The sequence below is a fragment of the Lytechinus variegatus genome, chromosome 3, assembly GCF_018143015.1.
Source record: "Lytechinus variegatus isolate NC3 chromosome 3, Lvar_3.0, whole genome shotgun sequence".
Lineage (NCBI taxonomy): Eukaryota > Metazoa > Echinodermata > Echinoidea > Temnopleuroida > Toxopneustidae > Lytechinus > Lytechinus variegatus.
In genome coordinates, this window is record NC_054742.1 from 49986181 (window position 1) to 50003848 (window position 17668).

General features: G+C 34.6%; 1 protein-coding gene across 2 annotated transcripts in view; it reads right to left on the minus strand.

Moving 5' to 3' along the window:
- Positions 1-3917: 3917 nt before the first annotated feature.
- The window catches only part of LOC121411268 (phosphatidylinositol 4-phosphate 5-kinase type-1 alpha-like), a 47897-nt gene continuing 34146 nt past the window's right edge, over positions 3918-17668 (minus strand). The window contains exons 11-16 of one of the 2 annotated variants that reach the window (XM_041603891.1): positions 15592-15718; positions 15166-15249; positions 14539-14672; positions 10037-10192; positions 9133-9442; positions 3918-6638 (exon numbers count right to left, since the gene is read on the minus strand). In XM_041603891.1, the coding sequence (XP_041459825.1) occupies positions 6236-6638; positions 9133-9442; positions 10037-10192; positions 14539-14672; positions 15166-15249; positions 15592-15718 (1214 nt within the window). In that variant the 3' untranslated portion in view covers positions 3918-6235. The remainder of the gene's footprint in view (positions 6639-9132; positions 9443-10036; positions 10193-14538; positions 14673-15165; positions 15250-15591; positions 15719-17668) is intronic. The other variant, XM_041603892.1, reaches the window with a different exon arrangement.

Below are 17668 nucleotides of genomic sequence, written 5' to 3' on the forward strand. Positions count from 1 at the left end.
AATTTATTCTTTGCATGGATTGATCATGCAGACATTTGTGCTACAGATACTAGTCATTCTCAATCAACAAAGAAAAAAATGACAGGCATCAACATTTTGATTATTGGCGTCATATTCATCATTCAAATAATAATGTACTTTATAAGAAACGTTTTCCTTCACAACTATTAGCTTTCATGAGATATGGATGCTGAAAACTAAAACATACATGTGAATATGCTATCATAATTGATTTAGAAGTACTACACATGCCATTATTGAAAGGTTGGTCTACTGTTCGCATCGTAGTAACATCTGTATATAACATTATTGTTTTATCCATATTTTACAATAATCACATTTTTTGCATATAATTTAATTTGTAAGAAATCACTTAAAAATACGACAACTTAAAGGTTTGGACTTTTGAGCAAATGCCATCAATAACACTATTTATTCCAACCGATGTCAAATGGCTGCAGCTAACCACTTATGAATGCAATAGCCTGTACACGTAAACTTAATTAGCTGGAATAAGGATGAATGATATCATTCCATGTTAGAGTAGCTTTGGTAGCATTTCTGGCTGCAAGTACATTACTACCATGATGTTTTATTGTTTTGTAACACATTCATTTCTCATGAAAGCTAATAAACAAAGTCCTTCTAATATTGAAGACAGCATTGGCACAATTCTGAGATACACATATTTGGATTTCTAAGTCTACTGATCAATAGTGTTAAAGCATAGATATTACTTGTGTGTATTCCTTATGGAATATCGAAGTCCTGACAAAAAAAAAGATCAACCGACATTGTATCACCACATTACTGTTTTGACAACGTTAATAACAATATATTAAATATATACCACCCAACTCTACAGGGGTAGTTAAATCATCACAGTATTAAACCCTCCCCACCTTCCATCCATTTTTCTGCATCGAGTCCAGCCGTTTTTGATTTTATACACTTTACATTATTACATTGCTTACATACAAATGTGCACCATAATTGAAGACAGAGAGGAGAAACGATGTTCTGTCTGTTGTCCCCTGGTTTTTTAAATGTACAATTATTTACATGACACACTCAACTTTGAACTCTTGCGCATCTACAAACTTGACACAAATTCGCAGACTACAAATACAAATTCATGACCTACAGGAAATAATACTTGGAGAAGCGGCGAACAGAGGATGCAGTACACTACCAAAGCCGTCGCCAACAAAATTTCTCTTAAACCCCAAACAGAGTTCGTCCAACAAATACTTGTAAAATGGAAACAGATAGATCTTCTAAAGATGGTCAAGGTTGAATATTTCGACCTACAAAGAGAAATTTGATCACAAAAATCCATTGATGTGCAACTTACATTAGAGAATCTTGAAAGTAATTATTTTCTGACATACCATTTTTCAATGGATAAGAGTAAGTTAGTGTCAACATATATGTACGTGTGTACAGTATTGACAATTATTCACGGGGGGGGGGGGGTTCAACCATCTTCACAACCTTTATCTTTTATTTTATCCCAAATTGTTACCTTATCACATAAAGTTTTGTAGATATATGGGAGGATCATGTCATAGACAATAATTATCATCTTTGGTCAATGTTTGAAGGTCTACAATAATAAGGATGTATTTTGGTTAACTTCAAAAGTACTTTCTTGCACACATGCATCTAGAGAGTATTAAGTTCTCTGCTCAAAAATTATCATAACCCTAAGGCTGGATTCCATGACAGCAATGCCTGGTTCTTCCCAATATATGAACAAGCCACAGAATAGGTTAACAATATGCTTTACAATACTTGTTCTGTAAAGTAAGATGAAGTAATATTTTAAGTGCCTACATAATAATACCATAGTCTAACATTTTACTCTATATCACAAACCAGAAAAGTGATATTTTACATGTCCAATTAGATGTAATACAGTTAAATGTAGATAATTCTAACATTACAATTGTAATAAATTGATGTATTATTGCATTTGTAAAAAGACTGGCACATACTTGGAATGGCTGGTCAAATGTAAAGACAAAATAAAGACTTCAAAGCTTCAATCAGGCAAAGATTGCTGGAAGTTACTATCTTCTTATGAGTTGAAAGTTTAAGTCACGTTGAATCAAATAATTGTTTGCTTCATAATTTGCAATCAAATACATCTTGATTTTCAACAAATCACAAGTGGACATAAATTACTAATTACTTGGTCTTCCTATATTTATATTAACATGAAAACTTCAGTGTTTCCCTTTAAGCTGGTGTCTTTCTCAGGGTATTAGATAGCCACTATGCATAGGCAGTCTATGGAGCTCCCCGATCAGTGGAAGATGTACATGTATGTTAGTGGTAAAGATGCATCTTGCAAGCGAAAGCAGGAGGGGAGACGGAGGGGATATGCTGAGCCTGATGTTAAAAGCCCATATTTTTATGCATAACTAGACTTTAATGGTAATTGATAATTTAACCAATTTGATTTTAAGGGGTAAAATAAAGCATAACAACAATCCCACAAATGACCATATTAAAGAAAGAAAATATATCAGCAATGAACTGATCCAACAATATTCCTGAAGAGGGGGGTTCAGACAAAAGTTATCATCCACAAGTTTTTTACCTGGCGAGAGAACTACAATACACAGAAAATTCTTCAAATTCATATGAATTCTTTCAAAACTTTGAAATAAATCTGGCATCAAAATGAATCCAAACAATTAACGTAACAATTTGACTATTCAGAAAGCACTACAAATACAATAACCACATTTGATCTAATTATCCTTTCACACAGCAAGAGCCTGTACAGTTTGAATATAGAGATTGATCACAATGCTTTATCCATTTTTATTGCTTTGGTTATCACATTCATGTGGCACATAAAACACAGACTCGTTACTCCTGTACAACACAATTAATACACAGCTCAATATGGCTGTTCAGAGATTGACCCATTCTCATAGAATGCAAACATCAGGGGCAGTTAAAAGTAACAATGTTTCTTTCAGAGATTAAAGGGACAGAAAAGTCCAAAATTATGGGGATGCTAAATTGCAAGCAATTTGCATAAGGCTGTTATGCAATGAAAAAAATCAGAAAGAATGAATTTGACTCGGGATGGTCATTTATTTTGGGTGGCCGAAATTCTTGACAATCCCAAGTCTTAGACTCGTAACAGGTCTCACGATTGTAAATCCCAAACAAACATCACATTTCATGTAACATGCTTCTATGTTCCCAGCAAAAATGCATCGAGTTCTGGCTGATGAGTCTTATATGATCTGTCTCCCGGACCATTCAGACATTTCAGGCGCTGATTGCATTACATCCTGCATAACATCTTGTTTCCCAAAAAAAACACCCTTTAGGCTTTGTCTGGGAGAGTACATGTGATTGCTTTTCCACAAGTTCAGCTGTTGGACTGACTTATCACAGCGATAAACCTGAAACTTGGGACAGTATTGTCAAACTTGGCATAATTATCCTTGTACCAAACATAATCCAGAGCGAAGGGCAGCTTCCCATGACTTCTCGATTGCTTGCCACTTTAAATGATTTACATGTTGGAATATGCAGTGAATATCCATGTACAAAGGTCCATGTGATCTCTTTCTATATATATATATATATATTAAACCCATGGATGTAATCACGGCCAGTACTTCCGGGTCACAAGGTCGCTTGAGAAAACCTCCAATACACAGTTGCATGTGACTTTGCCTGAGGTCACAGCCAAGGCTGGCAAAATGAGGCCAGTCTCCACTATATCTCTGCTTTCTATTATAAGCGACAGAGGTGTTACAAACCCTATGCTCAGTTTCCCCTATAGTTGACTGCAACAGTCTCCCATGCTATTTAAGAATGGAATGCAGTTTTATCCTTCAAATTTGGTGCATTAAATATATTGCAGAGTGAAATATACTGCAGAGGTAACAAGTTTGTATAAAGCATTAGAGAAAGGGAAAAGAAAAACATCAATATAATTGTTTGACCTATTCTTAATGCGCCTGCACATGGTAAAACAATATAAACAAGTAACACTAAAATAATACATCAACATCTTCATAGAAAATGGTTGTACACAAAATATACTTGAGATAATGACATAGTCAATACTATTGATAATACTACAACTGAAATATTAAATAAATGTAGTATATACATCTATATTTGTGAATATTCTATATACAAATACAAAATCAAAGGACAACAGTGTTGTCTTTTAATAATAGTTTCTTGTTTTGATTAAAGTTTTAAATGATATATGATTACTTGAGATAAATGAGAAAAAATATCATTGGGTAATTCAATGAGTTATAAGGAGGAAAAAACAAGTGTAATGAAGCACATTTCTGTGCAATGGCATCATATTAAAAAAAAAAGTTTAGCAACATCATCATCTTGGGCTTCAATTATAAAGGATGTTATTACTTTCATATACCATATATCATCTGAATTAATGAAAAAGTAAAGATTACTCTTTTTTTTTGGGGGGGGGGTTAATTTCAGCCACTCAAACAGTGCCCCCTTGATGCCCTTATATGCTTTTAAGTAACCTTTTATTTAAAAAATATATTCCCAATCCAAATAAGTGACATCAGTGAAATTATCAGTTCTTACATAGATGAGCTACCATAGTCTTTCCTCGATCAAATTTTCTTGTTTATCATATTGAGTGCACACAAACATATTTATTGCAAAAAAACTGTTATTGATTTGAAAAGAATTTCAAGGGGTTATCAAAGTATAATATGTCTGTAGAAACGAGTGTACTCTTCAAAAGAGTATAATCACAGGGAGGGATGGGGTGATATAAAGTGAAACTCAAAATAAGGCAAAAATAAATGATCCAAAGGTTGTATTTTCTTTGTATAGAAAAATCTTCAGTTGAAAAAAAAATCATGCAATATCATACTGAAACTTAGAATTTGTGATGGAAAAAACACATGTACTGACTAAATTATGATAATTGTGGCTCTTAGTCATGATTGCCTGATTTGATATCGCTTTTTAATTTATGATCATGAATGTAATATTTTACTATGTTCAATTCTGTTTGATGAGAGAAGAGAAAAGATTATTTTAAAAAAATAGCAGTAATATTGGTAAGCTCCTTCAGGTTTTTATCAAATGAATGCACTGATCTTTACTGTTGTATTTTTAAAATTCAATTCATTTGTAATGGAAATAAGCTGGTTCAAATCTATGTCTCTGGTAAACCATTTGGCACCAAATGCATTATGGAGTGTATATTGCAGAATAAAGCACTATACTCATCTGAAATAGTTTCCAGTGGGATCATAATAAAGGCTTGTCTTATATCACTCAACTACAGAATACATTTTAATCTTGTAGAGTGCACACAAGCCTTTCTTACTTATGAAGGATCATTATATACATGAAAAGAAAAGAAATAATAATCTCCCACATTAATTCAATGACCTAACCATAATAAGATCAGATATGAAGTATAAACAAACATCTGCAATCATATAATAATCGTTTCATCCAAATTCTTGTTCCCTTGGGTTGGTCTGTTTAAAGATATTGTTCTTGCTCTTTAAGTTAGGATTAGGGAAACATAAGTTTCGGGAGAAATCAATTATAAAGTATGGTCAAGGAAAGGTCATACTGGGGTCAGCATTGGATTAAGTATAAAGGTCAAGGCTCAAGGGTTGCATGATATTCAACTCAATATGCCAGGAACATGAACAAGCCATTCTTATTTGGAGGGGGAAGGGCAAAAGGGGAACTACATGTAATGTATCATCATAATAATTATGTCAAGATAATGCACGGGCCTGGATATCAAGGAGAACAGCATGCAGGATTAGTCTGTGTCATGCTAACACGGATAAAGGGTTCATCTAAGCACTTTCAATGTTTTCTTTTTTATGAGCACTTGTTAAAAACACACTTTGAATGTTAATAATGTTGATGATGCTATCAATCTATAATACCACTGGCACTTGGCTGCTCTTGAAGTATCATGGTGATGGACGACACCATGACAATCTTGACAAGCGTAGGTTGATTTCACCAATATTCCGCAAAAACACTTACTGAACGACGTAAAAGACCACAAGGTATCCACTCACATTGCACTGGTTTGATAGCTGACATGAGGATACCTAAGCCACAATGAAAATGATGCAATTGCTTTTTTTAAAGTCACAAAATTGCAATATGACAACCGCGTAGCACAGCAACGCTCAATGGCATTGAAACCTATGAAGTGACACCCAGACCTTCATAGCCAGACACTTCCTACATTTCCATCAATTTCTACATTTCCATCAATTTCTACATTTTCTCCTCCATCCGCTTCATGAGTTCTTCCTTCATTCTCTGGATTTGAATGCCCATTCATATCCAAATCTGCTCTTATTGTGTCGCCCTTTTCGGCCATCAAAGCACCTCCCTCTGACAGGTTCTCCTGGCTTCCTTTGAGGATGATGTTGTGGTACTCTGACTGGTGGTAGGGTGAATCATGCATCAGGTCATGGGACTTCCTAGGGGAGGACTCGCTACCGGTGTCAAGCGTGCTGCTGCCACTGTAGGAGTGGGGAGGGGAAACAGATGGGGTGGTCACGGTTGGGGACGTGGTTGGGGTGGGGTTCGGGGTGAAGGGTAACATTGTTGTTAGTGTCGGCCTGTCACCGCATTCCAGAGCAGAGAAGAGGGTACGATATGCAAGCAGAGGTCGAGGTGGAGCAGAGGTGCATAAGAGACATGCAGGTTGAGAGGTTGAGCATACATGACAGACAACAGGAGCAACCCAAAGAAAGCAAGGAGCAACCAATAAAAGAGCAAGCCAAGCAGGAGGAAGTCAATTGATAGGATATAAATAATACAAAGATTATCCATATGTGAAAGTTGTGATAAAGAAAAAATAATTAATTCATATGACAGCATAGATTGAGGTATAAGGCAAGGGTGATGGGTCAAGAAATAGAGAGATGGGGAGAAGAGGATAAGCATGGGTATTAGTTGTTTCTAATAGAATACACTGGTCTAAAATCTAGTCTAACAAATGAGAGATTGATAACATACCATGAAAGTTAGATATTAATGATTAATGACATGAAGTGAAATATGAGGTGAAAGAAAGCATCCCTTTACCTAGTTCATGTGAGACAAATATCAGACCTAATCATCTCTATCATTAAATTGAATGCTTGCTTCAGACAGCTTACCGAGATATAATTGTAGTTTAAAATATTTTTATAATGATTTGTCAAATATGTATTGATATTCTTTTATCTAAATTTCATCAAACACAGCACCTCCCTCCCCCCTGAATATTCAACTGAAACTTTCTATGATTGGTACTTATGATCTACATGATATTTCATTTCATTTTACTGTTCTCCTGTAGCAGGCATTGGAAATTCATTTTCTTGTACCTTGAAAGTATAAACAAGACATCTACAAATATATATATATTTTTTAGGGTTTATTTATAGTCACATGACCAATGTTTATTCAGATCTAACATAAAGAAAATACTAAAGAATATGATTTCTAAACATCATGGCACAAACTGGCTAAGGGGAATGGTGGGTTAATTCTTTGATATCCTCAGTTCTAAATAGTTCTTAAATCTTTCATTCTGTATTACCATTGATATGGTTAAGTATTTGTTAATATAACACCAGGAGATCATTTCATGTAAGTTGTCAGTGCTGACAAGTTGTCAAGATGAGACAGGCACTACAGCAACACCTGTGCTTCTCTGCCAATCAAAACCAAGGAAACCTGTCAGATCTGACAACTTGTCTGTCGGATGACAAATATTGGTGAAACACCTCCCTGACTTTCCTATATAAAGCCCACAGATACAAAATCAGTGAAAGGATATATGTGTCATGTATTGCATATTCTATGTTGGGAATCAGAAGGAAATACATAAAATGCAACATACTTCTGGCTCCAAACATACAATGAAAGGTATCTTGTGCTACACCACAGTGCTACACCACACTGTGATGCCACAGTCACACCAACGAAACTGACTCCACACTAACTAATGACCTCACATTGGATATTGGACGGTTTCACCAATGTGACTGGGGCATCAGGGGCCCGTTTCATAAAGAGTTACAACTGGGGCCCGTTGCAGAAAGAGTTGCATTTAAACGCAAGCCAAAAAATCAATCCGCAAAAATCAGTCCCAAATGCGCGCTGTTAATTGGTTGAAAATCAAGTTGCACATTATTTTTAGAGTTGCGATTGATTGCAAACTCTTTCTGCAACGGGCCCAACGTTATAACTTTGCCATTATGGCAACTACCATGGAAACGGGGCTCAGCAGCAAATCAAAATTAAGGTTGCCATGGTAGTTGCCGTAATGTCAAAGTTACAACAGTTGTAACTCGTTATGAAACGTGCCCCAGGTCTGATCTATGGGTAAACACAGAATGTACCACAGATGCAATGGACACAGAGGTGTGATTTATTTTCAGCTAAATAAGGGCACATAATGATGCATGTCTTTGGCACTTTATTGTTATTCCTATATATATAAAACGAGGAACATGTGAATTTAAATAATTGTCAAACTCTGACACAAAGGGAGATTTAAATTGCTCAGTGCCAGAAAAGCAGAATGTCTAATAACCGCCCCTCGGGTATTGAAAACATTGAAGTGGTTCCGAGGAGATGTGTGTTGCGTACAAAATATGGACAATCTGACTGATTTTTAATCAATTAGCTCTAGAGTATGTGAAAGTAATCATAAATCATCCTCCAATGATTAAATGGAAAATTTACAAGGAATGGGGCAGTTCTCGGGTAATAAACAACCTAAAACTTTAATTGCATTCATTAACAACAAAACATAAGTGAAAAGTTTCTCATGTCCTAATACTTATGTTGCCATGTTCATGTAATTAAACTCCATATTTGGTCAGTAGTATTCTTGAGAGTATTCCGTTTTAAGGAGAGAATTCATATTGAGAAACCAATCTTTAGCTCCTCCTTACATTTCTATACTTCAAAACAATACAATTATTAAAATTCTCCGGTATATTTGCAGCTCCATCTTCCCTATATGAATCATCTGTGATACAAATCCATTCCAATTCTTTCACAAAACGGCCCCTAACAATCGACAGCTCCTAACCTCACTAACACACTCTTTCTCACCTTTGTGTATAGTCTATATTCTGTTCTAAGTGTGCCGCTGATAGCTTTCGCTCAAGCTCCTGCATGGCTATGCCACTCCCATCGGTCTGGATGTTGATATCAGACAGTGAAGCCTGATCTTCGCTGGTCCCTGTTGTAGTCTTTGATTGCTGTTTGAGTCGGAATGCTGTTTTGGCTGGCATTGCATTATCAGCACCGCTTGAGTCGGATGTCTCCGTTACCTCAACTGCCGGTGTGTAGCCAGAGGCTTCCCCTCCAAGTGGTGGGGTACTTGGAACTAAGTCGGGTCTGGGCTCCTTTGGACGGGCACCTACATTGTGTGTCACATAAAAACACTCAGTAAAGGTCAAGTAATCATTTCTCAAGAACAATCTTTCATTTCATAATAATACCAACCAAACACTCTGGGTGATGTGCAGGATGGTGATGTGGAAGTGTAGTGAATACTTTTGTAAATCCTTTCCTTCCAATAAAACTTAACAAAGAATCATCACAGACCAAACAGCACAACATTATATGAACAAAATGTTAGTGTAGGTAAAACTACATTTTGAATACATTAATGACAGCTGGGGTGTAAAAAGAGGACTCACAGTATCATTTCTTGTCAAGTCTATAAGTTTCCAATTAGAAGGGTACTTTATCCTAGCTCATCAGAATTGCAGCAGATCTGTAAACTTATTTTTTCTCTATGTAAACAGTGAGCACAATAGATTTGAATGCACTATGTCTGCATTGTGAATAACATGTGACTTGAGTCAAACTCATAGCAGCTCGCTGTATTGCTCCACTATTTAAACATTGCGGTGAAGCAGTTTTTTTCAATGATATCTTAAAGATTGATATTCTGAAAAGCACACAAAGGTTTACAAAGGTCCTAAAGATGAAGATCATGATGATTCACCTGTTTCTTCTGTTGGAAGTGTCTTCTTTGAATGAGGTTCTGATAGTACAGGTTCTGTTTGTGACCTTGGTCGATTGGTCCCGCTACTGTCTGCCTGCCTGGAACTTTGACCGTACTGCCCAGCCTGACCCCTCTTCTTGGATGGCGAATGTTTCACTGAAATTGGACACAATTAAAAAAAATTAATCAATATAATGCTTCATTTATTTATGTTTTCAGATTTACAACACTCATCCATTATCTTCCAAAAAAAAACCCAGATTTGATTTGATTTGATAAGGCATTTAGGAATTTACATCACATAATACAATGCAACAAAAATATCAAGATATCAAGGTCATATAATTCCTTGAAGACATTCAAGACACCAAATGCTGGAAAACAGCAGCGAGATCTATAAGTCGTTGAATACAGTGTGCCTTTGATTAGGCAACTATATAAATGACACTTTATAAATGCCAATATGCCAACAAGGACAAGCAGATAAGAAAATAAAAAATTTCATGCATGATAATCATTTTCTAGAATGCTTGAAGATACTTAAATGAACTATAAAGTTGATACTACCATGTTGTTGTTGTTTTCATGTCGACATCATTCCATTTACTTGTACCAAATAGATATGAATTTACTTGGAAAGTACAGGTTATTTATTCCTAAATTTTAACAAAGCTAATACATGCATATAAATTTCAATTTTTTAGATAGATTTGGAATGAATTGAAAAAAACAAGGATGTTTGACTTAAATGAAAAAGAAATATTGCAAATGATATTTTATTGATTTGAAGTATCAAATGAACTTGGAGAATATCCTCACACATACTGTATTCAAACACCATGATTAAATGATATACATGTACCATAACAATCAGTGTCAAATACTCTGAAATAAACAAGCCCATAATCAAGTGCATCAGAGTTGGACATACTTAACTGTACATATTTAAAAAAAGGAAATCTATTCCACTTTGTTGAAAGAAGAGGAAATAAACATTTCCAAAATAGTCAATACAATATGTTCATCAAGATTCATATTATCTAGTAATATCATAAGACTATTCAGTCACCCACTGGTTGGGTCAGTAAATTCCTGTATTAAACCTATAAAGAACAATTAATGCAACAGCTGACCAGTTACATTATCAGACCTAAACTTGCTATTCAGTTCATTTTTAAAAATACACAAATACAACAATAGATCATTATTATTTGTCCCAAAGAAATATATGTAAAGCCAAATTTACAATCCACGATTTCGTTACATATCATATTTGACCTGTCTAGTAGAAGGTGGGTTATTACAATCACTGGCTAATTAAATAATTAGTACACCTTTCTACCCAGGTAATGACAACACACAAAATAATCCCCTTTAATTTCTGTTGGAGGTTTATTTCAAGTCTTCTGTTTGTTTGGCTGCAGTAGTTAACTTTACATGTACATGTAGAAAGGAAACTAGTCATCATAAAAAGAGATTATCTGACTCTAGTCTGCAAACACAGACCCTAATTGAAAATTTAATTGATAAGGGATCGACAGAGAAATCTTCACACTAGCTTTATCAATAACAGATCAAAAAGCTCCAGTACATATTCTCAATACACTTCTTCAAGTTAAAATATCTAGACCACCGAAAAATGTTTCAACAAGGGATTTTTGCCGAGAAACTAGTATCAAGCCCTTCATACAATTGCTTTATAACTATGTATTACACATAGACCAGGGATCAGCTGGGTGTTTCATAAAGCTGTAAGTTATGAGCGACTTTAAGAACGACTGGTGATCCATTCTTGTGGTAAATGGTATATTCACTGGCGATTGTTTAGCGAGTAAGAAAGGATCGCCCGTTGATCTTAAAAGTCGCTTTTAACTTACGAACAGCTTTATGAAACACCCACCAGATCTGTACAGTGCATATTACCATGTGGATCTCTAATCAGACAAATATCAAATCACCCTCCACCTTTTTATTCATTTGATCTTGCTCTTAAAAGCACAAATACCACAAAGAGGTGACTGTCAAACATCTGACATGCAACATGCAATAAAAAAATGACTAATTTAGCAGATATTCAGAACATGCAAAAACTAATCCAAATCACATAAAATGTTTTACCTTCCTTTTCAGATTCTATTCAGCAATAACTATATACATGTAGCTGCATCTACATTTACATGTACCATTACCTCAGCTTTCAAAGGAGCGGTGAAGAGAGTGAAATGATTTTACTTTTTTATCACTAAACAATCTTATATAAGCTATTACTTTGAAATAAATTATCATAACTCAAAACTTTGTGACTCGCTACTGAGAAACAATGCATTCTGAAATTAATGATAACAAGCAAATACTATACATAATAATGATCTAAATAAAAGAAAAGCTTCAAGTAATTCTTGATCTCATATATACAGGTGAAATGACATCACACTAAATTTTGTCACTATCATGAATTATGTAGATCTGAGCATATAATGCAAGTATTTGATTTCAACTTTCTAGAGCACATGTACACTGTCAATAGAGAAAGTAATATTAATTAGTTGTAGATCTACATATATATGTAGTACCTAATTAAACCTGAATAATATGGTAATAGCTTGTCAGTACCCTTATGAGAATTCATAATATCTACCCAATAATGAAACAGCTCAATACATGTATACCTTGCATGAATTTGGGTTAATTATCCTGATTACAAAGATAATAGACTCTATATGAATACCCTTATAACAAATGATCTACCTTCTTCTAGTGTATACTAAGAAGGACTACCGAGTATAAAAGCTGGGTTTTTTTTTTTTAAAGAATACCAATCACCTTTCCAAGCATGGGAATAAGGGCAAAGGATTGATAATAAAAAGGAAATGATTCTAAAAAATAATAAAGTATGTTACCACTGAATAATGGGGTTTCATCACTCTCTATTCGAACTGGAGACAAAGTCAATTAAAAGAGATTTTAATGCAGGACAAATAATAAATGAAAAGGGCCACAGCTTGATCTCGGCCTTACAAGCCCTTATATAAGCTTGAGCTTGGACAAAGGTAAAAGCAAAGAACAAATTCCAATGAAACAAAAAAAATAGTTCCATTCATATTCAAAAACATATGAACTGACTGTATCTTTAGCAATTTGAACATTATTTGATTTTTTATTCTTATATGGAATCAATACCTACATGAAAATAAGTTAGAATCGAACGTTTGGATATAAAAGAAACCCACAAAATTTACAGTGAATGTGAAAAAATAGTGGAGTTGCATGCTACATAAAAGCAAAATGGGGTAATGCACAAGCGACAGCATTAACACATTCAAACAATGATAACCATACTTGACAACTGAAACAAACAATTAAGTTCTATTTCCTTTTATATACTCACACAGACCTATTTTCGCAGTACTATATAGTAACTTTAATTGTGCTGACTGATTATTACTGTTATGCATGCATTTCTTGACCGGGTATTCCAAAACATTATTATTGAAGAAGTATAGATGTATAACCACTTAGATTAGTTTACCCACTGCATCTTAATACATGATGTCTATTTGTGACGAAATAGCTAGAGGTTAAATTTTGATTTTATTTTGTTTCTTGTGAACCAGCAGAGCAACTTTATAAATTAATCAAATATTTACCAAACAAATCTAATACACTGGCATGGTTTGTTAAAAACTGGGTCACCTGATTATGGGGCCAATGCTTTTCCTCTTAATAAATCCCCTGATCATCAAGAGAACCATTCTAACTATTAAATTTTTCTCAATCTTCTCACAATCACAATTTGATCAATACTCAATATTTAATATATTACATGTAAGGAATAGACAAATAAAATTAAGGAGGGTGTTTTCATAACATATTCTAATGTTTGTCACTCAGCAATTAAAACATGAAACAAAGTCTAAGGTGGGCACAAATGCTGCTTTGTTGTTGTATTAAGACCATCTATATCGGATTCTGAGTTGACTAAGTTTTATATCTGTGCAATGAGACTAGGCAATGTCAGGGTGCTGATGACTTCTCCCAGTGTGAAACTGATGTCCAAGTTGAACATTCAGTCCAAGAAAAATTATCAGCAAACATGGGGAAAATGCAGACACACTCACTGTAAATCCAATCCAATATGTCATTAGAAACCAAACCGAAACCATACCACTACATTACCCCTATGTGGAAGAGGATCTTGAGAAACGTTATCAAATGAGAATAAATCTACAAGAAAGAAAAACATATCCATACAGACAGTATCTCAAACTGTTACTATGGCAACAGAATATAACCAAATAATATCCTTGCATAGTACTTTGCCTTGATTAAAACCAATAACATGATATATCCCTCAAAATAAATTAAAAACAAATGAAAAATAAGTATGACGAAGAGTTGAATTTCAAATAAAAGGGAAAACATATTTTTAATCAAATTGTACTACTAAATACAAAGCACAGATCCACATGATGATAAAAAGATGATAAAAAATATCAACTTACAAGGTATCTTCTTGAAGACAGTTTTAGCCATGAATTCCTTGAAACGGTTGGCATAGAAACCTGGTCTATGCACCGAGACTGTATCACCATCGTGTACCACTGACTTCCACGTGTGTTCTAATTTCTTAGTTAATCTAGGCAAATACAAAGACAGCATAATAACAATGAAAAACATGAAAGTAAAAAATCCACTATCACTATCTTGGGGTCAAGTCAAATGTGCATATTGTCAAATGCATTATTATAAAGATGGATAGTTTTTTTTATCTTAGGACAAAAAAAAAGTTATCCTGAAGCTTTGGATAATAGTACTTTGCTATTTTCATTCTTCTATTGTAAATACATATTTGGTTTGCATAGTTGGCATAATGCCTAGAAACTGGTTCTAAGTTTAGGTACGGATTTAAAAGTATTTGAGGAAGCTTGGACTATTATGGAGGGAGAACGACTGTTCCAATCCCTTATTGTCCTCGGACAGAACATATTATTTGTTCCACTTTCAGTGCAATATAAAACATAGAAAACAAATAAACATGATAAAATTATGATCATTCACAAAACATCACATGAAACTTCAACAAACTTAGTATCAAATTCTGTAACATTGCAACTGATTGCGTAACTTACTTGTAACATTGTAAGATATCAATAATGCCTATGAAGAGTAATAAACGGTCTCCTTTTGAATTTTTAGCTGGAATACCACCACTCCTGAAAAAAAACACATTTAAATTTAATGTACCACAAAAAGAACCATAATTCCAAGTAATTTAGTGTTAAAAATATATATTTATAATTCAAGGGAACAGATACCACAAACTAAATGCTTGATATTTTAAGCCCTATCATCAATGATACTTTTGACCCATATGTCTAAGTTTCATAAAATTGGAACATTCCAAATAATGATGTTTAGAAAACTTAAGAAGTATTTAGATTTTGATGTTGACAATGCCTATGACACCATTAATAAGAGACACATACTTCTTACTTTGGCCATGCATTTGAGATAAAATTAAACAAAAAAATAATCCATCAAAAATGCAAACTTACTGTTCATCCTCTCCTCCTGATACATATGTATCAGACTGACCCTGGATTGCTTCTCTCGTTGTTGAGAAGGCTGCTACTCTCTGTCTGTTGTTATAGGAACGTGATCTTTCTAACCTTGGAGGTAAACCTTTAAAATTAAATGTAAAAAAAAAAACACATTGCCTATGTAACAATTAGACATAGGAACATGCATCTAGATGCTGCTGTCTACAAGTAGCAGACATATAGGTTTGATAATTGGTTTGACAAGGGGCTAACCATCACTCAGTCCTTCATATGCTTATATCTCAATTCTACATAAACCCTTGATTTTCAAACCAGACTCAACTGAAATAACATGTTAATGTGAAAGAAACATTTATAAAAGAAAATGGTGAGCCATTTTAACATTCTGCTGACATTATATTCACATCATAGATTTGATATCTTACAAATTTATTTTGAACAGTCTATATCTGATACACTTTTGCCATTTGGGGGGATGGGGATGAAGCATTCATTAAAAAATTGCACAGCAAGTCTACTCTTCTGGGCCTTTTGTCTAAAAAAAATGTAACAAGGTAGCAACTATTGCTAATTTTGAGAAAATTATAATAACATAACCAAATGGCTTTCCAGACAGAAAACAACATTTAGCTATGCTTTCGATTAATATTTTTAATTCCCTATTCTGGAAACATTTTAGCTCACTACCTATCAAACACTAAAAACTGACATGGTTATGGCTCTAAAAGAACAGATAACTTAAAACATGGACACACAAAAATATACAGATGGATTACAAATCCACCACCGCAAGGCTCACTCAAATGAACCCCTAGTGTAAAAACAAGTGGAATGCCTCTGGCCGTCTCACCTGCATCACGCAGTTCAATATAGCAGCAGTGCTGACTTTGAATACTACTCTAACTCGCACAAGATGTTCAGTGATACATGGTTACTCTTATGTCCACTTTTTATGAACTAGACCAATAAACTTACAGAGATATGATGGTTATTCAACAGATACACCCAATTCGGCCAAAGTTCATTGACCTTTGACCTTGGTCATGTGACCTGAAATGCGCACAGGATGTTCAGTGATACTTGATTACTCTAATGTCCAAGTTTAACGAACTAGACCAATAAACTTTCAAAGTTATGATGGTAATTCAACAGATACCCCCGATTCGGCCAAAGTTCATTGACCCTAAATGACCTTTGACCTTGATCACGTGACCTGAAACTCGAACAGGATGTTCAGTGATACTTGATTACTCTTATGTACAAGTTTCATGAATCAGATTCATAAACTTTCAAAGTTATGATGGTAATTCAACAGATACACCCAATTCGGCCATAGTTCATTGACCTTTGACCTTAATCATGTGACCTGAAACGCGCACAGGATGTTCAGTGATACTTGATTACTCTAATGTCCAAGTTTAACAAACTAGACCAATAAACTTTCAAAGTTATGATGGTAATTCAACAGATACCCCCGATTCGGCCAAAGTTCATTGACCCTAAATGACCTTTGACCTTAATCATGAGACCTGAAACTTGCACAAAATTTTCAGTGATGCTTGATTACTATTATGTCCAAGTTTCATGAACTAGGTCCATAAACTTTCAAAGTTATGATGGCAATTCAACAGATATCCCCAATTCGGCCAAAGTTCATTGACCCTAAATGACCTTTGACCTTGGTCATGTGACGTGAAACTCATGCAGGATGTTCAGTGATACTTGATTAACCTTATGTCCAAGTTTCATGAACTAGGTCCATATATTTTCTAAGTTATGATGACATTTCAAAAACTTAACCTCAGGTTAAGATTTCGATGTTGAATCCTCCAACATGGTCTAAGTTCATTGACCCTAAATGACCTTTGACCTTGGTCATGTGACATGAAACTCTAATAGGATATTCAGTAATACTTGATTAACCTTATGGCCAAGTTTTATTAACTAGGTCCATATACTTTCTAAGTTATGACGTCATTTCAAAAACTTAACCTCAGGTTAAGATTTGATGTTGACGCGGCCGCCGCCGTCGGAAAAGCGGCGCCTATAGTCTCACTTTGCTTCGCAGCCT